This window comes from Euleptes europaea, chromosome 5 (assembly GCF_029931775.1).
Source record: "Euleptes europaea isolate rEulEur1 chromosome 5, rEulEur1.hap1, whole genome shotgun sequence".
In the NCBI taxonomy this organism is placed as follows: domain Eukaryota; kingdom Metazoa; phylum Chordata; class Lepidosauria; order Squamata; family Sphaerodactylidae; genus Euleptes; species Euleptes europaea.
The window spans coordinates 31,219,211-31,247,052 of NC_079316.1; the positions used below are offsets into that span (position 1 = coordinate 31,219,211).

The 27,842-nt window shown below is 44.4% G+C and overlaps 1 protein-coding gene across 1 annotated transcript; it reads right to left on the bottom strand.

Moving 5' to 3' along the window:
* Positions 1–30: 30 nt before the first annotated feature.
* On the bottom strand, positions 31–27,842 carry GYG1 (glycogenin 1). The gene is made up of 8 exons (XM_056850393.1): positions 27,836–27,842; positions 17,248–17,383; positions 13,178–13,352; positions 12,194–12,356; positions 6,331–6,457; positions 2,450–2,669; positions 506–556; positions 31–275 (listed from the first exon to the last, which is right to left on the bottom strand). Exons 1-8 carry the CDS (start codon positions 27,840–27,842, stop codon positions 96–98), a joined length of 1,059 nt encoding a protein of 352 aa, XP_056706371.1. The 3' UTR covers positions 31–95.

Sequence of the window (27,842 nt, forward strand, 5' to 3'; positions counted from 1 at the left end):
CTCCCCTCCTCCCCATCAGGGTTTTTCCTAGTTGCTGCAACTCTGGAACAAGTCCTTGTATTGCTGATGTCTGTGGAGCAGATACAAGTTCCTCTCTACTGGAGGTAGGAGTCAAGTTTTTTCTGGATGTTATCAAAGCTGTCTGCTCCCATGTAGTCAGCCTGGCCCTGCTCCCATCGCTCTTTCCTTTCTTCTGAAGACATGGCCGGTGGGGGCGAAGGGGCCAGTGCCCCGGAGGAAAGCGACAGGTGGGACACTGCCTCTGCGACCTCCTCCTGAAAAGCAAAGAGTGCAAGTGAGTCAGACCCCCTGCACCCGTGACAAGAGTGGATAGGCATCAAGCAGGGCCAAGAGTAAGAAAGCCAAATGAGATGCTCCCATGCAAAGCAGCAAGCACCATTTGCAAAATGAAGACGCTGTAAACAAAAACGAAAAAAAACGAGCATATTCACATCGATGGAGAACAGCAGACAGGCAGTTAGCAACAGGTGTAAGTTCTTCATACCTCTCTGCAGAAGCCACAAGAGAAAGCCAGTGTATAGACCAAGCCCGATAGCTGCAAATAGTTCATTAGAAAGGTGAAATAGGAACAAAAGAAAGCACAGCTCAAGAATACATCAGTACCTCGGGTTTCAGAAAGGTCAAAGAACTTCATTTTCCTGTATTCCCAAGCTTATGCCATGAGTGTCATTGGAGTGCATGGGATCAGAAGTCATGGCAATTGCAGTTCAGTATTAAAGAGTTTACAGTGCGAGAGCTCAAGGCAAATGTTTTTGTGACACGAACTTTCAGACATGCACCCACAGGCTCTTTCAGGGATAAGCTGCATACAGTCACGCCATCTCTCGCTCCCAACCGTGCTGGGATTCACTAATGGCCCCCATTTTTTTTAAGCCTAGTTGTGATTTCAGAGCTACTAGCACTGAAGTCAGAAGAATTAAGTCCCTTGGTATACAAAAACCACAAACAGCCATTTGATCCTAAGACCACAGCCAACTGTTGGATTCCATGTTGAGACAGCAATCTTCAGTTGTGTACATAACATGAAGAATTACTCTAAGCCAGCAGCAGGTATTTTCAAGGTTCATGCGCCACTTTGACCAGTCAATCTAGCAAATTCTCTTTATTACCACATCCTGATCTTTAGTCATAGTCTGCCTGGGACTTTTAACACAACAGAATAAAGAGTGGGTTGCATGACCAAAATGCTTCTTCGTGTTCCTACTGCTTGGATGTTGAACATGCAATACTCCTTTCCCCACCATTTCATCCCGAAGGTTCAAGAATGTGCTGCCAATTGGTGCTTCACGATGTCTAGTGATAAGGAACATGCATTTCTGTCCCCTTTGGGGAAACCAGACAGAAGTAATTCACATTGGTAGGTACACAGCTGGGGTAAAGAACAGAGGCTTCAGCACACTCCCTCCCCGCCCCCTGGCCTGTGCATGCTGCACTTTGACAGCAACTGCAGAATAGGTCAGCTAAAGTGCTGCTGTTGATCTCTACTTAGCACAGCCCAGAGGTGTAGCTAAGTGGTGTAGTACGTGGTATAGTAGAATCATAGAGTTGGAAGGGGCCATACATGCCATCGAGTCCAACCCCGTTTAATGCAGGATCAGCCTAGAGCTTCCCTGACAAGTGCTTGTCCAGCCTCTGCTTAAAGACTGCCAGTGAGGGGGAGCTCACCACTTCCTTAGGTAGCTGATTCCACTGTCAAACAACTCTTACTGCAAAAAATTTTCCCCTAATATCCAGCTGGTACCTTTCCGCCCTCAATTTAAACCCATTATTGCATGTCCTATCCTCTGCTGCCAACAGCAACAGCTCCCTGCCCTCCTCTAAGTGATAGCCCTTCAAATACTTAAAGAGCAATCATGTCCTCCCCTCTTACTGGTTTGTAGCGCTGGACTCTAATCTGGAGAACCGGGTTTGATCCCCCACTCCTCTACATGAGCGGTGGACGCTAATCTGGTGAACAGGGCTGGTTTCCCCGCTCCTCCACATGAAGCCAGATGGATGATCTTGGGCTAGTCACAGCTCTCAGAGCTCTCTCAGCCCCACCTACCTCACAGGGTGTCAGTTGTGGGGAGGGGAAGGGAAGGGGATTGTAAGCTGGTTTGATTCTTCCTTAAGTGGTAGAGAAAGTCGGCATATAAAAACCAACTTGTCTTCTTAGAACAACAACCGATAACAGTTGCAAGCCTGAGCTAGGCTGCCAATTAAAGGGAAAAACCACCCCGTTTGGGTTGCAGTCATATCACCTGTTATCAGTTCATTCAGTAGCCTCGCCAGCGCCAGCTTGCAAGCTTTTTTTTAATGAGGCATGCCAGCTGCAGAACACCACTGCTTGACTGCTTGGTGTAAAGAAACTCATCGAGTTGGTCAGCAAGCAAGGGACATGACCCTCGTCACCCCCCACGTCCCGATCAAAGCAAAGAATAGGACATACCGCCTTAACACCAGTGGCTGTGTCTTTAATAGCACCGTGCTGCTGTAGTAACGGCAAGATGTTTGTGACGAAGATATCCCACCACATGTCGAGGAACTCAGGATGAACCACTGTGGGATCATGAGCGTCGTCTTTGACACTTTTTGCTTTGAAGTCATACGAGTAGTTCCATGGTTTCATTCTGCCCAGGAAGTGCACCACTTTTGCATTTGTCCCAAACCTGTAGGATGAGAAGTTTGGCTGAATTGGTACATACAAGCTGAATCTTGCTCTATTCTGCATGCAGAAGGTCCCAGGTTCAGCCTCCAGCAATCAGGAGAAGAAGGGGGTGGGAAAGGACAGGAGAAGATAAAGGAGAGCAAGGCGCAAGGCTGAGTTTATTTAGCTCTTCTAGATCCCTATGCATTTTGCAATGTGCTTCATCAGGGGATCTTCTGTAGAAATTTCTCAATTTTGTAGGAAGTGGGAAATTTTGATAGAAGATCCCCTGATGAAGCATTTCAGAGGTGGTGTATTCCAGACTTTGGTACATACTTCCAACAGCTCATGTTTCTAGAATATTGAGTCTAGAGAAATCATGTGTTGCTGATCATGTATGTCCAATGTAAGCAAGATTATTTCATTTTGGGTTCATGTGCTCCAGTCTTCTTGCCAGCATCTCTGTATAAAGCTTATTTTACAGTTGGTTAAATATGGTAAAGGAAGTACATACCGCTAAGCCCTTTTTTAAAAGGTCATGGACCACACAACAGAACTGAATGAAGACAATGTTAGTTATAATGATTATACTGTCAAAAACTTGTAAAGTAGGGGGTCCCCAACCTTTCCGGGCCTGCAGGCACCTCTACAGTTTTGAGAGGGAATGGTGAACACCAACTCAATACAGCTGCCACAGAAGGTTTAGCCAAATAGAGCACCTCCCCCCTCATATCTTCTGGGAAGAAGGAAAGTATGAAGGGGGAATGGAACCAGACATGGAGTAAGGGAAAGGCCAGGTGCTAACCAGTCCTCTGGTCTCGGCCGGGGAGAGCGGGGTATTAAATTGAAATAATAATAATGAGCCTCCAGTGGAAAACCCTTTCATTTGAGGAAGCCAACAAGCAGCCCCACTTTACAATGGCCCCACACACAGTTTTATCTCTAGGGGCCCAGTCTGCAACAGATTGTAGACTTCATTTTGCCCTGCCTCTTCCCTCATTAACTTTTATGTAGCACATTTAGTCAGAGTGCTTCACATATTGAATCAGAAGGGTACTGTAAAGCCCTGTTGGCATGTATTGCTGGGGTGAACTGAATTTTACAGGGGAAGGAATTGGGGGGGGGGGAATGGAGCCAGAGTGGAACTAGTTGGTTGGCATACATGGTGCCCATTCCTAAAATAGTGAATTCTGCAGAAATCAATCACAGCCCTGACCATGCAAACAGAGAAGCTGACAGCAAGCTCAGAGGAATGGAGGAACGAAGCCAGAATGGATGCTGTTTCGAGAAGGTCCATCAGTATTGTGTGGTGAGATGATAAGTGGATTTGATACCCATTAGAACATTAGGGGGTCTATTTGCCAAGCACCATGCATTCCAGGCTTGTTATACAATCGTTTGATCTCATTTGCCCACTTCACACTGCCTCTTCCGAGCAAAAAGGTACGTCAGATAAGGGAGTCTTTTGCTTACAGGCTGAACGTCACACCTGTTTTTAATAAATCCCTTTTTCCACTCTAAAAAAGCCAACAGATTAGATGCATTCATAATAGGGTTTATGACTGAGTCCATTCCATGAGAGTAGCTGTTTGGCATGTCTTAGAATGGCCTGTTCTTGGAACAGCTAGCATGAAGCGTCATATCCTCAAACATCCATCTGTTACATTCAGTGCTCGTGTGAATAAGGGCAGCCCTGGCCAGCTGTAGCTCGAAATACCATACCCCAACTTCAAATCAGGAGCAAGGCAAATTATGGAAGTTCTGTTACCTAAGCAGGTATCTGCCGCCCTCCCTAAGCATACATCACAATACCACCAGGCCAGATATTCTCTACTAGAGACTTAATACTAGGTATTTATTCCTGTTTGCATTGACTTCCGAAAATAAGCGTTCTAATTTTAACCTGACAGTACTTCATATGATGCTGAGATCACAAGACGTAGCTTGAACTTGAGCCATGACCAGCACTGCTTACGCTAGCTGCTCCATTACACTCCAGCAGTTTGTGTGAATAACCTAGAGTCTCTAAGCAACATCAGTTGCTCACCATTTACTTCTGGTTTTATGAGCAGCATGATCTGACATCTACTTTTACTCAAGTTCCTGAGAACTTTACAGCCAAAACGTATGCAAGAACCATCTGAGTTTCCCAGAAAGCTGGTTGCGTTTGTCCTGAATTGGGGAGAGAGAATGGCAGCAAACAATTCACTAAATATTTACAAATAAGCTCAGAGGTTGAGCCCCAAAACCTCTGTGTGGGAAAAGTTGTTGAAGATAAATATAAGGCTACAACTAGACCATACATTTTTTATGCAGAGAAAGTGGCAGTATGGAGGCAGCCATCGAAGATACAATGAGCATGAATGTTCTAGAATTTCACATGCTCTTCCTTAACAACTGATAGATTCTTGCTCATAAGACATGATAGTCCTAGGTGACTCTCTTGAGTGACTTAAGAAGAAGAAGAGTTGGTTTTTATATGCCAAATTCTCTCTACCACTTAAGGAAGAATTAAACCGGCTTACAATCACCTTTCCTTCCCCTCCCCTGTGAAGGAGGAGGGGCTGAGAGAGCTCTAGGAGAGCTGTGACTAGCTCAAGGTCACCCAGCAGGCTTCATATATAGGAGTGGGGAATCAAACCCAGTTCACCAGATTAGAGTCTGCCGCTCCAAACCACTGCTCTTAACCACTACACCATGCAGGCTCCTCCATTGCTCTGAGCTTGCTCCCAGTTACTCTATTTGCATGATCAGGGCTGTGATTGATTTCTGCAGAATTCACTATTTAAGGGATGGGTGCCATGTATGCCAACCAACTAGTTCCATCCTGGCTCCATTTTCCCTCCCCTCCCCTGTAAAATTCATCTCACCCCAGCAATACATGCCAACAGGGCTTTACAGTAAGCCATGAACTGAGGGCTGCCTCTTTCTTTCCCCCCAATCAAAGCATTTTACTATATGCTAGTGCAAATGCCGATGCAGGAGTTATAATAGCATTTCTTTCACAGGCACCTGCAGTTGCATGGCTGTCCTAGAGACTCATTTTTGGTACAGCCCATTTTTCTTCCAGTAGGACAGAATAAGCATGACCTCAGAGACATGCAAGATTTCATTATGCACCGGAACTCCACCATTTGACCCATTCCAGTGGCTGGGTGATGGAGCTGCTCTGGCACACCTCTGTGTCATAAAGGTAGAATCAGAATCTATGAACTGTGTGATAGCATTGGAAGCTGCTGCATTATAGACTCCTCCCATGCGGCCCTGGAAGTTCCAACATTCCATTCAAGCAGATGAGCCACAATGCAGAACCTCACATGCAGTGAGTCCTCTGTTGACAAGACTCATCCTTTCCTACCAGCTGGATTTGTTTCAAGGTCTCATGATCCCACAGGGTTCCTAGGCAGCAATCAAGAAAAGAGCAGCAAGCCCTTCCTGCAATCTATCTGCCAACCCAAAAGTTGGCAAGGCTGGGCTGCTTCATTCAAAGCCAGACTATGGAGTTCTTTCTACCAGCGTGAAAGCAACTAAGGGTGTCAGTGTAACCTAAATGAGAACCCAAACTCTTCCATGAAGCTGCACAAGCCTTTGATTAGCCCTACTTTGGAAGTGGCCTTCCACACTGTGAACACACACACAGCCCACGTAAATATGGTTAACTTTTAACCATGCACACTACTTACGCTTTAAATGCTGGGAGGTAGGAGTAGATTGAAATACTGCTTAGGTTATAAATAAAAGGCAGGTGCTTGCTAATGTCTGTAGTTGCCCAACTGCTGAAAAAGGTGTTTAATAATCCCTGGTCCCCACCTTTAAAAAAAAAAAGAGAGATAAGATTAGGAGACATAAAATGGAGAATGTAACATCTTCACAGTTAAGTAAGAGAGTCAGCCTCTATTCAAGATCCAAAAGGAGCCTGATTACCATGATAACCAGAAATGGTGCCAGGTCAGCCAGATTTACATCCCCAATAATGTCTGCCACACACATGTCAAAATCCTGAATGCCTACAGACTCACACAAAGCTGCCTTCTACCATATCAGACCATTCCTCTAGCAAGGTCAGTTATCATCTACCATGATGAGCATTGGTTATCCAGTGTCTCAGGCTGGAAATCTTTCACATCACCTACTACCAGATCCTTTCAGCTGGAGATGATGAAGATGGAACATAGGACCTTCTTGCATGCACATCCTCTACACACACCAATGACTCAGTATGTGATATTTTTGCTTCTGAAGTCTTGGCATCTTGCTTACTGCATTTGCTCCAGTGACCTGAGAAGGGGCTGTGTGTGTTGTGTTGGTCTAGTACCTTCAAGCTATTTTGCCTTCTAGGAAGGCAATACATGTCAAGTTGAATGGTGACTATTCAGGTCAGACTAGGCTCTGTTGTCATTCTGCTTAGTTGAAAAGAGAAGTTAGGCAATCCTAGTGTCCAAATGTTGCTTCACAAGTGTAAGGTTCTTGAATCAGATTACAACTTTTTGCTATAAAGAACAGCTAGAACACTTTGTCCAGTAACAGAGAAAGGGTTGGGTGGATGGGGCAAACCACGGCAGTACTTGTCAGAACCTGAAGCAGAGGTAAGATAGGGTTGGTGGGCTACATGTAGAACCCGGCAGATCTTCAACATCACTGGTTTTAGAGACCTCAATTGCTACCTAACACAGCAGTGAGAAAAAACTGGCAGCCCCAGATTTTATTAAGGCTGAAGTAACAAAACTCCCTTTGGCTAAACCAATATAGGCTAGCATTTAGTACAACTTTTTTATATAAATTTTTATTGGTTTTTTAAAACTATAAATTCTTCATAATTTTAACAACAATGTAAAAATAATATCACAATCACAATTACATTAATTGTTGTCTTGATTACCATTAAACATAAAAAATAAATCGACTTCCCCATCACCTCCATCTACCTCTTAATGAAGTGTTATTATCCTTCGTTAACATATTCTGATCCTAGTATTAATCTCATTCTAAAGTTTCATGTTATATAAAATTTTACATTCTGGATCAGAGTAAAAAGTAACCTTCCATTTTTCCCAGATCTTATACATTATCACAATGATTCCTTCAATTCTCCCCTTTTCCCTAGTTTCTCCAACTCCACCAGTTCTAACATTTAAATGATTTAATCCCTTTATTCTGAAACCTTTGTCCCTTTCCATTTGGCTGCATAAGATTGCAGCCAGTATAACATAAATTTAATCATACTAAACAACATCCTCTCCAATATTTTAGGGATATTTCCTGTTTAATCGATCTTATTTCAGTGTAAATCATATCCCAACCGTATCATAAGTCCACCCCTTATTAAAAAAAAAGGAGAAAAAACCAATATCCTTAGTACATTCCAACATTTTCCTTAAAGTAATAATCACATATTCCAGTATACCTTTATATCAATTAATAGTCTATATAAGGAGGACTTGTTTACATAATCCCAAAATGATGTCTAAATCTTAATTCCACTACATCGTTAATAGCCATGCCACCCATCCACACTGTCAAAGCCTTCCAATCCAGCAATCATATTTAAATCAATCCTTTAACCATGGTCTAATACTTCCTTCTGCAACTGAAATAAGTCAGTCAGGTATGGGAACAGGATTTCTTTATTCTCTCTCATTTCCTCAGACAGGGTGCGTATCCAAAAATAATTCTTTCTGGGCTTCATTTCCATCATGGCTTCAATCTGTGTTCCTTGACCTGCTCTCTTCTTCCTTATATCCACATGTCCTTCCATGACTTTTTTAGATGAAAAGTCCATTTCTTGTATGTCTGATCTCTTTGTCACCAGCTGGTTACCTTCTTGGACTTCTGTCTTCTTCTTTGTATCCTTGTATTCTTCCATGACTTTTTGGACAGAAGAATCCATTACTTGTATGTCTGTATTTGTGGCCATCATTTGAGTTTTCATGACTTTTATGTCTTCTGTAACCAGATCCAACTTCTGATTACATACCTGTGATGATTGGTCAAGAGTCATCATCATTGAAATCAGTTGAGCCATCTGTGTTGATATTTGTTTTAATTGTTTAATTGTCGCCTCAGAATGTTTAGCAAGCATGTCCTGTACTTTTTTTTCCATGGTTAAATTCTGTAAAGTTTCCTTTAATTTCATAAGGGCAGGGCTATGAATTTAGCCAGATCAGGGAGAGGTTCCAGACATTTACATATGTAACTTAGTTAAAAAATTGATGGTCATCTAGCAGGAGTCCATTACATGTAGTTGATAGAGAATATTTCATTGACCAGCTTAATATCTTTTTCGGGTTGAAGAAGTGAGTATTTAAGCTTAAAATAACTTTTTAAAGTTGAAAATACCAACGAGTTTTACCAGACGCTCTAGATCGGCAGAACCAGGAAGTATTCCAGGAGTTGCCTCATCGCGGACCTTCTATCGTCTCTTCTCTATGGTTGTTACCTTCAGGAATGGTTTTGGTGTAACACGAGTAAGACGAATTTCCGGTCCTACGACCTTCTTCCTGTTGATTTGCTTGTAGAACAATAGAGAGGGATATTGAATGAAGCACAGAGTCTTCCGGTCAAGAAATCCTCTTTGTTGTAAAACGTGGCTGGAGGACCTTTTTTACCCCAAGCAAATTCTCAAAGGTTTCTCCCTCCCCTTCCTTTAAGAACGTGTCGGATTGGCAGATCTTACGTCAATCATTCAAGCTCGTTGTTTTAGTTTAAGTTGATCAGTTTGATAAGGCTCCTGCTGGTTTGTCTGATGGATCTCATGCAGCAAAATCATCCAGTTCAATTAAGGGAGGGAAACGGTTACCAGGAATGTTTTCTTCAACCCCCTGTTATTCGATAACGCCAGTGAAAAGCGAAGGATTCTTATCTACTCACTTGGGCGTCTGGAGGTGAGGTTTTAATCTTGATGTAGTCCTTATGATGTTTATAAGGTGCTGGAGGGTAGATTCTAAAGCCGAAGTTGCGCGCTGGCGATTTCAATCCCTTCGTGCCCACGGGATCAAACGTCTGAAACTCCGGGGGACTTAATAAAGCTTCCTCGGAGTATTCAGGAGATCAAACCGCATATATGGCTGCAGGGAATTCCTGCTTCTCAGCCCACTTGCAAGGGCTGGATTGGGGTGCGGTAAAACACCCCAAATTACATGCAAACTTTGATTCTCCCCAGGAGCCCCTGGGAGGACGTGGCAATCAGCCCAGCGTCAGCACCGGAAGTCAGCATTTAGTACAACTTGAGCCTCTGTTCTGTAACTTTCCTCTAACCGGAATTGCCTGAAGCTAGATGTAAGAAATCCCCAAACTGGAACAAGTAGCACTCTGTACTATTGTCATTTGGTGACAAACATTCAGATCTATTTCAGTTTAAGATACCAGGAACCCTAGATAATGGCCGGCTTTGGAGTTACTAGAACACATACAGTGAAAAGAACACATGAAATTGTGTCCCTGGCCTGATATATTCACACAAGGACAGACTGTTCTTTGAAACTGCACAGCCAAGAAGTTAGCAGTAAGAATAAGTTATGCACACCGGCTTTGTACAGTTAACCCCTCAGTCCTTCAAGGCCCTAACAGCCCATAATACTTTGACTGCAAGCCTGTTGCAATCTTCTGCATTCCAAGTGGCAGCCAGCACACTCTTGGATTCAGAGTTTAAAGCATATCCATACTCACAAGATTGTTGCATGGATAAAATGGGAGAGAGAAGAAGAGTTAGATTTTATATGCTGACTTTCTCTACCTTTTTTTAAAGGAGAATCAAACCGGCTTACAATCTCCTTATCTTCCTCGCCCCACAACAGACACCTTGTGAGGTAGGTGGGGCTGAAAGAGTTCAGAGAACTGTGACTAGCCCAAGGTCACCCAGCTGGCTTCATGTGAAGGAGTGGGGAATCGAGCCCGGTTCTCCAGATTAGAGTCCGCCGCTCTTAACCACTGCACCACACTGGCTCTAAAATGATCTAAGCCCCTTTTGGTCCCCATTGGAGAAAACGGCAGTGTATAAATGAAATAAGTACATTCTAGCTTGCACAGCACAGGGACTCAATGCTTGAGCTTTATTCTCCAGGGTGCCAACATTATTGTCAGAATATGCCAATTAGTAGCATTTGTACTGTACAGTGGCTTGTTGGATAAATACAACGTTATCTTGTTAGGCCAATTTATTAGATTTAGACTGAGCAAAGTGCAGTCATGAACAGACACCAAGACTTCAGCGTATTTCTGTTCAAGACAAAGAAAAAAAACCCATGAAATCTCTATTGTTCTGCTCCAAGCTTTTTAGCAGCTGTGCCAGTTTAACTGGGACCAGAGCACAAGTTACTGCAAGATAGCCAAGAAGGCCAGCACTAGCTTTAAAGAACTCTTGCTATTTGACATTGCTACTTTATTTTGCAGTCTCTTGAGTTGCTGGGCTTTGAATGAAAATGAGAATAGCACCAACAGGGAACAGCACTATACCAAGAGACATCTCCACTGACTGGCAACTGAGGAAGCCCTTAAAGTTGGAGGAAACTAACAGCAAACATAACCCAAGGGTATCTGTATACAGAATGCTCTCTCTGTTCATAAGAAGCTACATTCAACATCCTCATGGTACTGACCTTACTTAATGATAGTGCATCCTGCATGTGCATTTAATAAGAAAGGCAAGTTTATGGTTTTTTATTTTTAAATATGCCAACTTTCTCTACCACTTAAGGGAGAATCAAACTGGCTTACAATCACCTTCCCTTCCCCTCCCCACAACAGACACGCTGTGAGGTAGGTGGGGCTGAGAGAGCTCTATGAGAGCTGTGACTAGCCCAAGGTCACCCAGCTGGCTTCGTGTGCAGGAGTAGGGAAACCAACCCGGTTCACCAGATTAGCCTCCCCCACTCATGTGGAGGAGTGGGGAATCAAACCCGGTCCTCCCCGATTAGAGTCCACCGCTCTTATCCACTACACCACGCGCTGGCTCACGATATGCAAAGATGGAATAGCAACCCAGGACTGACTGGGCTGCTGTTATGCAAATTAATGTAAATGAGTGCTCAACTACAGTAAAGTAATGAAAGAACTTGCTTGTTTCAATATTCTTTTCACAACCCTAACAATTAGGTGAGCCAGTTTTTGCCTAAAGAATAAAACCAATACAGCTAGAAAACAAAGCAGTGGTCACTTTACTACAGCAGATGGAACTACATTATAGTACAGGCATCACTTTTGTTACACCAAGCTCTTGGGCTAGAGGGAGAAGAGCCCACTGGAACCTCAACCTTGTGAGCATTTCAAAATCATAAGATGCAGGCATCCAGTCAATCAGAAGATACACCCACTCTGCTCCATTGCATTCCAGCCAATTTATAAAACGATCTTGTTAATATTTTATGCGCTCCAGTTCCCCCAAAGCACAACCCAAATCTATAGAAAGCTTATAGCAGCTTAGATTCCTATAAGCATTAAACATTTCCGGCATATTGTTTTTGGTTCATATGAATCAACCTCCCCAGAGCTTTCTTCGCAAGAGCCCTCTTCTCTCACCACTCCGGACGCACAGCCCAGCCAAACACGTACCGTCAAAGCTGCCCTTTTCTGTGGCGAGTTGTAGCAACTGATTGAATGTTTCGATGGAAGGTCGGAAGACAAAGACTCCAGAATTAAAGCAGTCTGGCCAGCCAGGATCTGGTGCTGCAGAAAGCTCTTCTCTTTCAAACAGTTCATCAATATTGGATAAAACCTGATTGGAGATTTTGGAGTTACACATTTATTTTGGAGAAAAGTTAAAATACACATTACAAGAACACCATAGCACAGGTCACCTTCTTCAAGAAAAGCATGCATTTTCTAAAAAATCTGATAGCCAGTTCTTTGGATTGTGTGGATTCTCATTTCAACCAGCTTCTAGAATAATAACATCCCCCTTGAAAGAGCCCAGTAAGAGTAAGCTGGATGCCAGGAGATTGAGCCTCAAGTAAGCAGAGGGATACTGTTTTGGGCAAGAGTACACATGAACATGAACTGACTTATACTGAATCAGACCCTTGGTCCATCAAAGTCAGTATTGTCTACTCAGACTGGCAGTGGCTTTCCAGGGTCTCAGGCAGGGGTCTTTCACATCACCTACTTGCCTAGTCCCTATAACTGGAGATGCCAGGGATTGAACCTGGGACCTTCTGCATGCCAAGCAGAGGCTCTACCACTGAGCCAACACCCCTCCCATAACGTTTCTGGGATTCTCCTGTATCCACTGTAGTGTACTCTGCATCAGGAAATCCTGTTAGATCTTCCTATGTGTATTGGCAGAGCAGGGATTCAATGCTACTGGGAAGACTGGAATGTGAATCCAAAACTGGTTGTCAGCATGACACCTACTGATGGGATGGTTCCAAGCTCAATGAGGGAATACATCAAACCTTGCAGAATTTGTATGCCAAAGCCATTACAAGACAAAGCTTTGCCATGCGAGCACTCCAACATACTCGAAATGCTACCGTTTTAAACATTACCAAAACCAATAAACTTCGGCTAAGTTGTATTCTGAGCAGCAGTGAGACATACCATTGTATCAGCATCCATGAACACACACTTTGAATAATGTGTCAGTTCCCAGCAGTGGATTTTTGTCAACGTAACACCAAGCTCAGGCCTTTTGAGTAGCGCAAGATGGGCAGAGTCTCCGCTGTCTAATACATCTACCGGTTTTACTTCATCAAAGACTTTTTCCAAGACTTGCCTATTGAAAGGAGAAATGCATTTTATATCTATATTCAGTGCTTCAAACTTGCTCTCAATTGTGTCAGCCAACCATCTTACATTTTTATGAGGAAGCAGCCTCATACACCATGTCTTATCTAAGCAGAGCCTTCAGAGGTTTTGCTCAGAATGCGCATTCCAGCTATTTCCTATCCCTGCAGCAAAATTCTAAGTTGGAGCACAGGAATGTCGACGTCAGATAATACTCTTGAAAGGCGGTAGATTAGTAACGTTGAAGGGCTGCCACAGCTTGCCTAGGAATTGCATACACCCACACAGGTCAGAAAAGTCCTACAAACACTTTCTGGTAAGCCAGCAGGCTATTTTAAGCCACAGCCAAGGAAGAAGAACCTCTTAGCTGTGTGCCCAGAAGTCAATGCACAGCTTCTGATGTGTTTCTAAGATGCCCAGTTGGTTTCAGAACGCAGTTTATGCTAAACACTGTAAGAACACGAATTTAAATTTTAAAATGAAGCACATACAACTATGTGGCCCCACTGTTACGTTCTGGCAAGGATTGGTGTAAAGTTCAAGCTCTTGATCTTCTCAAAGGTATAAATTCCACCCATTCAACATCTGTTAAAGTCCCTTCCCGAAGTGGGAATTTTAATATCCCCACAGTGGCTATTTTGAATATGACATAGTACTTGAGAGTGTGAGACCATTCTGCACGTTTCTTAAAAAGTGTAATTTTACAAATGGAAAAGTTTAGTTTCAAGGCTATATTAAATATACTAAATAATAGTAACTAAATTCCATTATGCAATTTTTATCAACTAACTAATAAGTGATTATAAATGGGATAGCAGAATTAAGCTTAATTACTGAGCTAGCATAAGGTACGTGTATCATGTGAGTGAAGGATTTTATATTAAGTAGTATATATCCAGTGTTATAAAGCTTGTGTGTGTGTGTGTTAAGTGCCGTCAAGTCGCTTACGACTCACGGCGACCCTATGAATGCAAGTCCTCCAAAATGTCCCATCTTTGACAGCCTTGCTCCAGCCTTGCAAATTGAGGGCTGTGGCTTCCTTTGAGTCCATCCATCTCTTGTTAGGTCTTCCTCTTTTCCTGCTGCCGTCAACTTTTCCTAGCATGACTGTCTTTTCCAGTGACTCTTGTCTCATGATGTGAACAAAATACGATAGCCTCAGTTTAGTCATTTTAGCTTCTAGGGTCAGTTCAGGCTTGATTTGATCTATAATCCACTGATTTGTTTTTTTGGCAGACCACGGTATCTGTAACACTCTCCTCCAACACCACATTTCAAAGGAATCTATTTTCTTCCTATCAGCTTTCTTCAATGTCCAGCTTTCACACCCATTATAAAGCTAGAACTGTCTAATATAGGGAAGATCATAACATGGAGAAAAATTTGTTATGCTCACTCAGGGAAAGTTTGTTACTTTTTTTTTTTTTGTAGATTTCATGTCTAATGTATTGTTTATAGGTTGTAGTATTGTATTGAATGTTTGATTATGAAATAGGAAAATAAAAAAGTTTTTTAAAAAGTGAGAATGAAACCTGGTTTTCATTCCCAGGAGCTGGGGTGCTTTAAAAAAAAAAAGATGGTATCACACAGAAGTTGCAGCATGTTAGGAATTTTTTTACCTGCAGAGGATTAAGGCAGAGCCCCAGGTGAAGGCCACAACAACAGGGCTTCTTCGGCACAGCAACGGTGATGCCAGATGTGGCAGAGGCAGCAGCCATCCTGTAGCTACTCCCTATACCAGCATTATGGTAGGTTCTGTGGAGGAGAGATGCTGGCATGGGGAGGAGCCACAGCATAGGATATTTTGCATGGAGACAGGCCTGTGAGGTTACACTGGTGTCTTATGAAAGGCAATGTAAGGGGGACAGTGCTGTGTGGCTCACCAAGAAAATGTTCAAAACAGAGGTTACAAGGCATTTATCTAGCAACTTGTAGCTACTCCAAAATTATCCGAAACAGTAGTAACAAAGGTCCAAAGAAGTTGCAGGACATGTATTACAGTATACATCTAATGTGCAAAAACAAAAGTGTTGATAATATAACACAGAATCACAACAACAATGGGTCTGCCGGCTAATATCCCATTTCGATATCCTTCTTCGGACTTTCACCGTAGCTATCGTTGGAAATGAAGCAATAATCCTTTATGAAACATAAGTAATATAAGATAATGGAGCCATGAATTCAATTAACATGTGCAGCATAGAAGGCTGTACAAGTTGCTAGATAAACGCCTTGTAACCTCTGTTGCTTTGCACATATAAGAGGAAATACTGCTAATGCTAACCAAACAGAACTCTGGGACGTGCAATTTTGTGCCACTCCTACCGAAAGGGAAAGCTCAATTTTGAAAGTATGACACTACGTGGGCAGGAAACTTCCACAGCATTTCTTTCACCTGACCTTCCATTTTAGCGGAGGTTTCCAGCTGCTATGTATGCAATTTTGGCATACCAACCGAATTACCTAGCCAGCTAGGCTTAGATGACATGTAGTTTTATACACCTGAAACCACACTTGAAACAAGAATGTAGTTTTACATGGAAAAGTGCTTGATGTGTTGTACCAGTTATTTCTTTTTACAGCTATCTCTTTCCTTTCTTAAACAGCCATTCTGAATTTCTACTGAAAGCCACTCTCGCTTGCCTAACTTCCATCCTATTTTCTAGTTTGATACATCCACCAACTGCAGGACAAGAGCTAAGCAGTTACTCCAGCAACCTATTTGTACGTTGTGTGTGACCTAGTGCTCATCTGCATGTTCTGTTTTTTGGAAGGCATGCAATACCCACTGTACCTCTCACAAGATCACAGAAACATTTCAACAGCATACATTGCAGTGCCAGAGTAGAACCCATCTGCATGCCCCAAATAAGCAGATTTTATGCAGGTCTTCCTTCCTACATTGTTCTAGCCCTACAACGCTGGAGCAGAAAGCTGGGCACAGTGTGCTTGTACTGGTTTCTACTCTAGAGTCAAAGTCTAGGAGAGATGAGACATGAAGGTTCACCCTGCAGCTTATATTTGGCATGCTCTAAGTAGTTGCAGAACTCACACCTTTGTGCAAGTTTAGCATCATTTTTTTAGTTGATGCTTTCCCCCCTTTTCCTGCTCCAATGAGTAATGGCATCACTGCAGTTTCTTTTTAGGAAGGGCATACGTACCTTATGGTCTAATCAGCTTGGCTGTTTGAGAGCCCTTTCCAACGGATATGGAATTTGTCTCTCGAAACTAGAGAACCACCAATCACCATACAACAAAAGCTCAGCTAGTTCCATTCCAGTCCATCAAACTCAGGTGGAATCAACTCTAACCTAGGAGTTCCCAACCTTTTCAAGCACCTTTGGAATTCTAACAAAATGTGGAGGCTACAACCACAAAATGGTTGCTACAGGAGAAAGAGCCAACCACACAATGTCAGTTATGCATAGCTCTAAACAACTCTTCAGCATCTCAGGCAGAAACGCTGTTTAACAGGATGGCTTGTAAAATGAGCACATTTAAAAACGTATTTTCTTGCATAGACACACAGTAACAGTGAAGATCCTTGTGCTGTAGTGGCAGCAGTCACTTGCTAAAGCAACTTTTTAAAACTCTGTAAAGCCAATCAGACCTTCAACAGCCCTGCTGGGCAAAATCCCCACCTGGCCCTTACCCAGATTCTAAAAACACTTGGCAGGCACCAAGAAAGGTATCAGTGGGTGCCCATGTGAACCACAGTGAGGACCCCTGCTGTAATCTACACCTTTAAGTAAATGCACGCAACAGTGTCTCACCTCACTTGTAACCAAGTACATGTTTTTGTCCAGACGGAATCAGCACTACCATTAGTTACCAAATGATCAACTGGCTTACTTACAGAACACATTTGTCTCACATCTTACCTCATTGGATCAGAAACATGAGGAGTTATAAGTACTGTCAGCCTCTTTGTTGTCCTGGAGTCCCGTAGAGATGACCCCAATACAAGCGCTCCTTTCACATAAGAATCATTGGTAGCTAGCGTCACAAAAGACTGATCTTAAGGGAAATAGATATACAAGTCACATTAGTGCTGAGTATTTGAGAATTACAGCTATTACAAAGGCAGGCATGGTTCAGATCAGATGAAATGTCAAACAACGGGTAAGCAAAACAAAATAAAACCCTAGAATAACGTTGAGCTTGCAGTGCACAAGGAAGAAAGAACAGGCAAATGATTCTGAGGATGCCTTTCTCGGTTTGTTCATACAGAATCAAACCACGCCAATGATTTGGCACAACCTGAACTTGTGGTTAAACGTGTTCAGAGGAACACTACTTATAAATACCTTACCTGGCTTTTCGTAAGCCTATGACTGGCCCCTAGGAAAGCAGAACCTTTGATCTGATCAAGCAAGACCCTTCCATGTTAAAGTTTATTCAGTGTGTTCTGTTCATTGAAATTCCCATACTGCTTTTTCGACTGCAACTTGCATCTCAAAATCAGAGGAAAAACTACAATAAAATCCCTTTTTAGAGGGCTGTTGTCAGTGACTAACGCATTGAGAGACGTTAATGCTTTTCAGGTGTTCTACAATGGCCATGGGGAGAAGTACCCCCCCCCCCAAGCATTCTGTAGCGGCATCAGATGTGATGTTAAAAAGTGCCATCAAGTCATAACAGACTCATGGCAACCCCATCGGGTTTTCAAGGCAAGAGACAAACAGAGGTGGTTTGCCACTGGCTGCCTCTGTGTGGTAGCACTCCATTTCCCTGGTGGTCTCCCATCCAAATACTAAACAAGGCCAATCCTGCTCAGCTTTTGGGATTTGACAAGTGAAGGCTAGCCTGGGCCATTCAGGACAAGGAATACCAGATGCAAAAAAAAAATATCATTCCACCAGTTTATTCTGGATGGTCAATTTCTAGAATGCACAGAAGGTATTAATGCAATGAGCAAAAGAAAGTGAACTCTTGTTTCCCAGAGGCAAAACAGTATCTCCTGTATTGCAAAAAAAAAAAAACTTAAGTAGACAACAGGCATGTATTAACTTCCAGCAAAAAATAGTTTATCAGTACCCAGAGTTTCATTTCAACATTTCTGATGTTAGGTGCTAACATGGTACGATGATCTAAACTATTATTTGGAATGGTACTGATAAGGGCCCACTTACCCACCCCATGAAAACTGGAAAATTCAAAAGTATACCCTTTGAAAATTTGCATTAGTGCCCCACATCTTTATTACAGTCCACTTGGCAATAACTGAAGTTTTAAACCCATACTGAAGGGGAGGGGAGAATGAACAACCAAAGCCGCTGAATTGCTATTCAAGCCTGTGTGGAGTTGTGCCAGAGTTTTTAGCAAATGTTTATAGTTACTATTCCAGTGTTTGGTTCTTGAATGCCTTGCCTGTGGGACTCAAGGCTCAGTTTAAACTAATGCCAGTGTCTTTCCGCAATACAAAAATAAGGCAGACTAAAACTGTCTGTTACACATACACCCAAGAACATTTCCCTCTCTACTTTGATTGTACAACTACAGTTGGTGAAGGATGAAACTGCAAAACACAACTTCCAATTAGTGAAGTCTGGACAATTTAACAGAGTGATATGCACACCCCATCATACCAGTGTATAGAAGTCTCTTCAACTGATGTTTGGCCATGTATACATATATCCTGTATGCCTCAAAGGAGTCAAGCTTAGTTCTGATTCACACATTTCCCCATCAAATGAAATAAGGGTACCTTTTCCAGGCAATTCAATTAATGCAAACTATATCAGACCAGCTACAAGAAGCTGAATTTGGAATTGTACTATTAGAGTTCTTGAAGGCATGCTTAATTAATGTAGTGTTGGGCGCCTGCAAATAACAGAGTACCATGCAACTCTTCAAGCTCTACGTTAAAGTCTCTTGATTGCAATTTCAGGACCTTCTGAAGCATGCAGGTCCAAAGGTTTTGAAGGTATTGGCAACATAACTGGCCAACTAATTTTTAGTAGCTCCAACTAGGGCTGTCGATTCGGTTCTTCCCCTGGAAAATTCAATTTTCCCTGAATTTCCCCTGATTCGGCGGTTTTTAGTTCGGATGGAACCGAACTCAAACAAAGGCGGGAAACCGGGGAGCCGAATTCGGCGAGTTCGGAGAATAAATTCGGCAAATTCGGGGTTCGGCGCAGCAGCATAACCGTCAGTTAGTAAGCAGCATTCTCCCGCGGACAATCAGTAGCCAAGCAGGGTCTTCTTCTGGCCAATCAGTCGCGATTGAGCATGTGAGCCCAACTGCTGTGTGGCCCGGGGAGAGAAAGAGAGAGTATCTGTTTGTGTGAGAGATAAATCCCCATGGGGTGTGTGTGCGTGTGCACATTTGCTCCTTTCCGTGGCTGCAGGGGGCACATTTTTGGGGGTACAGCCCCCAAGCTTTCAGCATAGCTTCAGAGGAGCCTTCTTGGAAGAACCCCCAAGTTTTGTAAATATGGGATCAGGGGGTCCCGAGATATGGGCCCCAAAAGGGGTCCCCCCTTAATGTGCATTTTTATTCCATTTACAGCACACATTCGAGCCATTCCGTGGCTGCAGGGGGCGCATTTTGGGGGTACCGCCCCCAAACTTTCAGAGGAGCTTCAGAGGAGCCTTCTTGGAAGAACCCCCAAGTTTTGTAAAGATGGGATCAGGGGGTCCCGAGATATGGGGTCCCCCCCTTTTCCCTTTTGGGATGAATGGGATCAGCCGATCCTGTGTGCATCTCAAGAGCAGCAAATCCAAGGCAAAACCTCCCATGCTTAAATGGAATCGTATTGGATTACCCAGTCCTCCCAGTCCCTCCTGATGGAACAGAAGACGTCCACAGTAAGACCCTTTTGGGGCTTTAATCTATAATTTTTTTTCGTGTGTCTGTGGGTGTGGGAAGCAGAGTCTGTGTGTGTGTGGGGGGGGGGGCAGTTTCTGTGGCGGGGAAGCCAAAGGAGGCTTTCGCCCATTTTGCCGAGGGGTGTGTGACCGCTCACCTCTGTGGGAGTGTGTGTACTGCTTTTAAAGTTTTAAAGTTTAAAGTGGAGTCTGTGCGGCGGCTAGCGAGTCTCTCTACGCTCGGCACCCAGGCCTCCTCCTTGGTGTTTTTCACTGTTTTTGCCCCAGCCTGGGGCTGAGTGCAACGGGGCGGGTTGCGTGAGATCCCCTGCGTCTTGGATTTTTTCCCCGTTTGGGGGGTGCACTGCGGCGTCATATTGGTTGGAGAGGTGGGGGGTGGTGCTGGTGAGACTTGCTTGAGTTTGGAGGGGTCGTTTGCATAAGGGGGGAGCGTCCCTCCACCATGAGAAGAAGGAGCAGGGCAGAATATACAAACTCTGGGTGTTTTTTTTTTTTTGCACGGTCTGTTTTGCTGCTCACTCAAAAATGTTTGTGCAAAATCTGACTTTCACAATACATTTGCACGGTCCAAGTCACCTGCTCCTTTTTTTCCTTTTTGCTATAGCTAGCCTAGTGCGCCTCTGTTCTTTTCCATGGTCGCTCGCGTGTTGCTTTGCATTGCAATGGTTAGCATGGGAGGTTTTGCCTTGGATTTGCTGCTCTTGAGATGCACAGGATCGGTTGATCCCATTCATCCCAATAGGGAAAAGGGGGGACCCTATCTCTCAGGATCCCCTGATCCCATCTTTACAAAACTTGGGGGTTCTTCCAAGAAGGCTCCTCTGAAGCTCCTCTGAAAGTTTGGAGGCTGTACCCCCAAAAATGCGCCCCCTGCAGCCACGGAATGGCTCGAATGTGTGCTGTAAATGGAATAAAAATGCACATTAAGGGGGCAACCTCTTCCAGGCCCCATATCTTGGGACCCCCTGACCCAATCTTTACAAAACTTGGGGATTCTTGCAAGAAGCGTCCCCTCAAGCTACCCTGAAAGTTTGAGACCTCTATCCCCAAAATGTCCCCCAGGAGCCACGGAAAGGAGCAAATGCATTTTTAATGACTTTATTCAGCCGAATTTTCCCCCAAACTAGGCGCCGAATTCCATGGATCCAAATTGGGGGAGTTCGGACTTCGGCATTTCCCGAATTAAAACAGGCTGAATTTTGCCAAATCCAAATTTTACCGATTTTCTTTTTCCAACAGTCCTAGCTCCAACTGTTCTCAAGAGGCTGTTATAAACAGCTCTTGCCACAACTCTACGACAATACTACAAAGTTGGACAATACTATAAAGTCTGTCTGTGCACTCTCCCACTTCTATGAAAGAAGAGACTCTGGGCAGAATTATGAGCTTCCAATGGAGAAGGGTTGGTCAGAAGAGCCACAAACACAACTAAGTTGCCCTTCATCAAGTAAGATAGCGAATGACCACACAATTGAAGCTCAATGACCGGCAAGTCCAGTGACAGGGGAAGTGGAACTAGATACCCATTACCAACATTTAGTATGCCTTTATCAATATACCTATACACAATGTCAAAGAATGGCTTGATAAAGATACCTAAAAGAAAGTCCCAGGTTTGCTTTTGCAACTCTCCCACCCCTGAATATGCTGCAAGCCAATTCCTTGTTTTCAAGCAAACCATAGTTTGCATCTGAACTAGAAAACTATGGCTCACGCCAGACCTGCAAGCCAAGTTTGCAAGCTTCAGGTTATTTCTAGTCTACAAACCTGATTTGTAGGAGAAATACAGATCAGTTTTCTTTTTTCTTCTAACCCACTGTTATCTGAAAATCCAGGCATTAATTAGCTCTTGCTGTGTAAAGGAAGAAAGGATCACATGAGTGAGCCTAAGCTTGTTTTTTTTATAGCTGCAAACTTTGGTTTGCTGCTACTTCAAAACCAAGATTACAAGTGCTTCCGGATTTCAGTGCCCCGGGACTTACACCAACAACTGAAAGCCAAACTAGATGTTACCTCTGCCACAAGTCAGGGTTCCCCAACCCATTTTACGGACAGGTATGATATTGGGAACCAACATTCTCTGATGTCATGTCTGTCTAACCTTCCTCCATTGGAAGCAAACATGACATCTAGTTTGGCCCTAAGGAGCACATGGCAGAGAAAGGAAAGGGCAACCTGTTCAGGAACATGGACAGAAGTTGTATGCTTATATCCAAAAGTAAAACAATCTTATTTAAGCTACAAATGCAGAACGGGGCAGAGTGACAAGTCAGAGAAAAACCGCATTGCATGACAGATTTAAGAAGTTTGTTAGTAGTTCTTGAATGACAACACTTCTAAATGATATTCCAGCCTCCACTTACAAGACAAATGGCAGTATGAGTTAAGACAATATTGTCACAACTGTTCAACTTCAGTTTTCGCATAGCACAGCCACACAAGTGCTTTCATATGGGGGCACTTATCCAACATGTTTACACCTGTAGGTTTATATAAACCTAGACGCTGTCTACTCACTTGTCCTAGGTCTGGGGTTGCAAGGGGAATAGCCCTACTGCTTGCTTCTTGTACCTCTACCTAAGGAAAGAGCAAGCACTTTTGGAAGCAAGAGTGTGAAAAAGAAGGAATAACGGAAAAGGAGGTCAGCCAGCAACAGCCTGGGAAGATGTCAGAGGTCTCTGTGTAGTATCGGTAAGCGAGGTCAGAAGGTCAAACAAGCTCTGAGGCCTTTAATGCAGGGGTGTTTCCCCATGGTCACCCCCATAGACTGCTTTGAGGCTTCCTTTTGATTATCCATGCCTTTTCCACCAGTCAGAGGTTGGCTCACTCTCCCTGAGCATTTTGCCCATGTTTTCCAGATGCTGTTTTAGCCAGAATCTGGAAAATGCGAGGCAACCTTTGATAGGGTTGCCAGGTCCCTCTTTGCAACTGGTGGGAGATTTTTGGGGCGGAGCCTGAGGAGGGCGGGGTTTGGGAGGGACTTCAATGCCATAGAGTCCAGTTGCCAAAGCGGCCATTTTCTCCAGGTGAACTGATCTCTATCGGCTGGAGATCAGTTGTAATAGCAGGAGATCTCCAGCTAGTACTTGGAAGTTGGCAACCCTAAACTTTGACTGGTGGAAAAGGCATGCATAATCAAAAGGAAGCCTCGAAACAGTCCATGGGGAAACGTCCCTGCATAAAAGGCCTGGGAAAGGGCATGTGAGGCCATTCACCTCTCCATAAAGCCTGTCTTGCCACATGCCCCATAGATTTTATGGAATTCTTTGGAAAGAAGATCACAGAAATGAATCCATGCTCTACTGGGAGTAGAGTTGCCAATTCCAGGAGATTTTGGCGTTGAGCCTGGGGATAGTGGGGTTCGAGGAGAGGAGGCACCTCAGTGGGGTATAATGCCATAGACTCCACTCTCCAAAGCAACTATTTCTCTAGGGCAGTGGCTCCCAAAGTGGGCAGTACCACCCCTTGGGGGGGATTATCCATGGGGGCACACAGAGGCAAGGGGGCAGCAGGGGGGCGCTAGAGGTGGGCTCCTTCAACTGTGTTGTTGGATAGGGCAGGGGGCGCTGGGGTTGAGTTTGTGGAACCAAGGGGGCGGTGGCTCAAAACGTTTGGGAACCACTGCTCTAGGGGAACTGATCTCTCTCACTCAGAGAGATCAGCTGTAATTCTAGGAGATCTCCAGGCCCCATCTAGAGTTGGAACCATACATAAGTAGTTGCATGTCTTAAACTGCTGGGTTCAAAAAACCCGTAAAGATACTAAAAGCACCCCACAGTTCCACCTGAAGGCCACCCAAGTATCCACACAAGTATCCAGCCTTGAATGAGTCTTTCCCGTCCTAATAAGTAGGCCAAATAAGAAGATGCAACTTCAACAACACCGTTTGATTTTTTTTCTAATTTGTTGTGGCATACAAGCCAATTCTGCCCAGTCCTCAGGGAAGTAGCTCTCCATGAAGCTATCTGAAAGTATTTTCACTAAAAAGAGAAGCCATCATGCAAACCTATTCAGCGGCATATACACTAGCCTCATCACAGGTCATTATTATGTAATAGGCACTTTCTAGATGTCATTTGTGACTCAACTACAGAACTAACAAAAAAAAAAGGCTATCTGCCTTTTGAGAATAGATGCAAGAGTTAATCCGTGTTCAGTCACCTCGGCTGTGCTATCAGACATTCTTTGTGATAGCCGATTAAGGAGAGAGAATTCACTAGCTGTGGGTGTGGTTGGTTCCTTAACAGGCCGCTTGAGTAAGAAGACAGTAGGAAATTACACATAGAAGCAATTGCAAGAGCATTGTTTCACCAGCCCAAGTTCTTCATCAAGAATCTCAAGAAAAGCTCAAAACCAAGGTTGCTGAATGAGGACCATATAAAGGGGCCACTGCTTCAAGAAAGGGCAGAAATCCTTACCAAACCAGGATGATCAGTCAGCATTTCCTTAACACTGTGGCCAAAACTAGCCAGTTTAATCAAGGAAAAAGCTGGAGGTACGTCTAAAGCAACTTTGCTGCCTGCTCTGCCCTTTCCTTGCCTAGAGTTTTCTGCTAGCAGGGTTGGACCTTTCCAGATAGGATTTCAATGGGAAGCGGCAAGCTTTTGAATACACGCATGGGAGTGCTAGAATATTACCCCATGAGTTTTCAGTATTCACAGTGCTATTAGAGTGAGTCATTATTAGGACCCACAATAGTAAGCCTAAAAATAAAGACTATTTTGTTTACGGCCATATTAATGCCGGAGAAGGCCAGAAAACAAGCTTATTGCCATGCTGGAGGAGTACTAATTTAGCATCCTCAAGAGTTCAGACTTGCCCCACAGTTCATTGTCATGCTCTGCTCCCTTCTCATAACCAGCCACTCAATGTGGGCTACTTTCATGACTCCCATAAGCACCCTCTGAAGTGCTGCAGCTCAGCAAAACTTAATAAAAACCTCACATGCCAAATTTCATCAAGGTGTAAATGTTATGGTCCAAGAGTTGCCCCACATAAACTGAAATTTAGACAGCCAAAGCAAGGTATAGCTACATTTATTTTTTATTTACATTATTTATAGTCTGCCTTTCCCACTGGGATTTAAGAAAGATTACACAGAGTGTCAATATAATCAACAGGATGGGATATTCAATAAACAATGAAATAGAATTTGGGCTGTAGAACCAACCAGAAATCTAAAAAAACATAACTGGCTCAATATTCCATCAAGCACACCAAAAAAGCAAATTGTTATGGAGAAAGCCAGTCAGGTATACTAGTTAGAGGACCATTTAGCACAGGGATGTCAAACATAAGGCCTGGGGGCTGGATCCAGACCCCTGAGAGCTCTTATCCAAGCCTGTGAGCCAGCCATGGCAGCCCCCACCCCACCCCCTCGTCCCAACCTGGGCTGACAAGCCTGCTGCAGTCTCACCAGCGGAGGCAGCCCCCCCCAAATCTAGGCTAGCCCACTGCCGGTGAGCCCACGGCTGACCCGCTAGCAGAGGCAAGCCCCTCCCCCCTGATCTGGGCTGGTGAGGCATGGCCCGGCCCAACCATTTATGTCATATCCAGCCCTCATAACAAATGAGTTCAACACCCCTGATCTAGCATCTAGGGCACATGCATTCAAATCCTCATTCTGCCGTGAAGCTTCCTGGATGACCTCTGGCCAGTCACGCTCAGTCTAACCTACCCCACAGGGCTGTTGGGAGGAACATGTGAGAAAAGGAGAACCATGTACACATGAGCGCCTTTGAGAAAGCAGAATACAAGTTTAATGGACATTTCTTCCTCTTAGTTTAATAAGTTTTCAAAGGCCAATATGTTAAATCCATAAGGGTTCTGAGCATTTACTTTATTAGTGGATTTATCTTCCATATCTATATTTGGGAAGTTCTGATAAACTTTCCTCTACATTAACTGCCTACATCTCTGTTTCAAGACTCCTGCTTCTTAAGTGTTCATGAATCCTTGTGAACACTATCAGAAACAGTGATCACAGCCACCACCATCAAGGGCTCATTTTGACACCCTCCCATATTTTCCTACAGGGTAGGCACTTGTAATTCCCTCATCATTTGGGATAACAGCTCACCCATGTTCAAGGGATGTATTTTATTTTATAGTGTTACAGTTTTGTTTTTAAAGAAGAAAACAAGCAGGCCGAAAGGGGAAAGTGACATCTAGTTACAAACATTTACAATACTGGTCTTCCCAATATGTAATTTAGAGTAGCTCATCATTAAGATAAATGCACTGTATGATTTAAGTGAGTGTTCTCTGATTATTTACTGGTTTACTTATAATTATTTACCGATTGCCTTGGAAGATGGTCTAGACCAGTGGTTCCCAAACTTTTCGGGCCGCTGCCCCCTTGGTTCCACAAACTCAACTCCAGCACCCCCTACCCTATCCAACAACACAGTTGAAGGGGCCCACCTCTAGCGCCCGCTGCTGCCCCTTTGCCCCTTAGTACCCCCTAGGTAATCCCACCCCCCCCAGGGGGTGGTACTGCCCACTATGGGAACCACTGCTCTAGACTGTATGTATGTGGCCATTTATGCATGGGAGGTTTTGCCTTGGATTTGCCGCTGTCTAGGTGCACATTTTCCCCATCCACATTCTCAAAACTCAAAAACAAGCCCCCCCCCCTGCAGAGTTTTGAGAATGTGGATGGGGAAAACGTGCCCCTAGACAGTGGCAAATCCAAGGCAAAACTTCCCACGCATAAATGGCCTGTGTCTGTAATGTTTAAATTGTCAATAAAAAATATAAACAAAAAATACTGGTCTTCCCATCAGGAAACCGAGGACTTCACAGTAGCTAGGTGAGCAGCCACATAAGTCCCGTGTGTCTGTTAAGTGCCGTCAAGTCGCTTGCATGAAAGTCCTCCAAAATGTCCTATCTTTGACAGCCTTGCTCAGATCTTGCAAATTGAAGGCTGTGGCTTCCTTTATGGAGGACATAAGTCCTACCCCACTTTTAAAGACAACCAGGGAGGTTAGCAAGCTCTTGATCCGGAACACACCCGGTATAATCTGCCGGCCGGCCTTTTCTCAGCAAAAGGCATCCTTGCCGAGCCACGCCGGATGCGAAAAGGTTTCGATTTCAAACATCACGTAGCACAACAGGCCCACCGTCGCGGAGACGGCTTACGAGGTCTCTCCCTTCCCAACGCGCAGGAACGGGAAGAGCTGCTCCAGACCCACCTGCTACTTGGCGGCGGCGGCGGCGGGAGGGTTGGGGGGGGGAAGAGGTCTCCTTCCCCGCGGCGCCCCCGGCCACTCAGGGCTGGCGTGGCGGGCGAGGAGCGCCCCGACCCGCCAGCCCCCCCCCCAAACCCCCGACAGCTCACGCGCCAGCCTAAAAATAGGAGCCGCCATCAGCCCAGGGAGCAGCTGGGGTCTCCCCAGGCGGACCGCGCGCGCGCGCAAGCAGGCACTGGCTGGCCGGCTGGGCCGCCCGGAGCCGCTTTCGCTTCCTCCTCGCCCAACAGCGGAAGGGCTGAGGCGTCCGGCCACCCCTCCAACGGGAAGGGGACGCCTGCCCGGCCCGGGGCAAAGGGGGGGAGGCCGAAGAACCGCCGGCAGGGCTGCACCCTGGCCGCGACGCGGCGGGAGCGCCCGGCCGCCCCTCTCCGGGCGAGCGGCTTACCTGCCAT

Bases quoted from the DNA above. Each gene is read 5' to 3' on its own strand.
- GYG1 (XM_056850393.1), bottom strand. The intron at 6,458-12,193 runs GTACGTGTTTGG...TTTTTTTTAAAG, and splicing joins AGAAAAGGGCAGCTTTGACG to GTGGGGACCAGGGATTATTA. The intron at 276-505 runs GTATGAAGAACT...TTTGCTTTTCAG, and splicing joins CTTGTGGCTTCTGCAGAGAG to GAGGAGGTCGCAGAGGCAGT.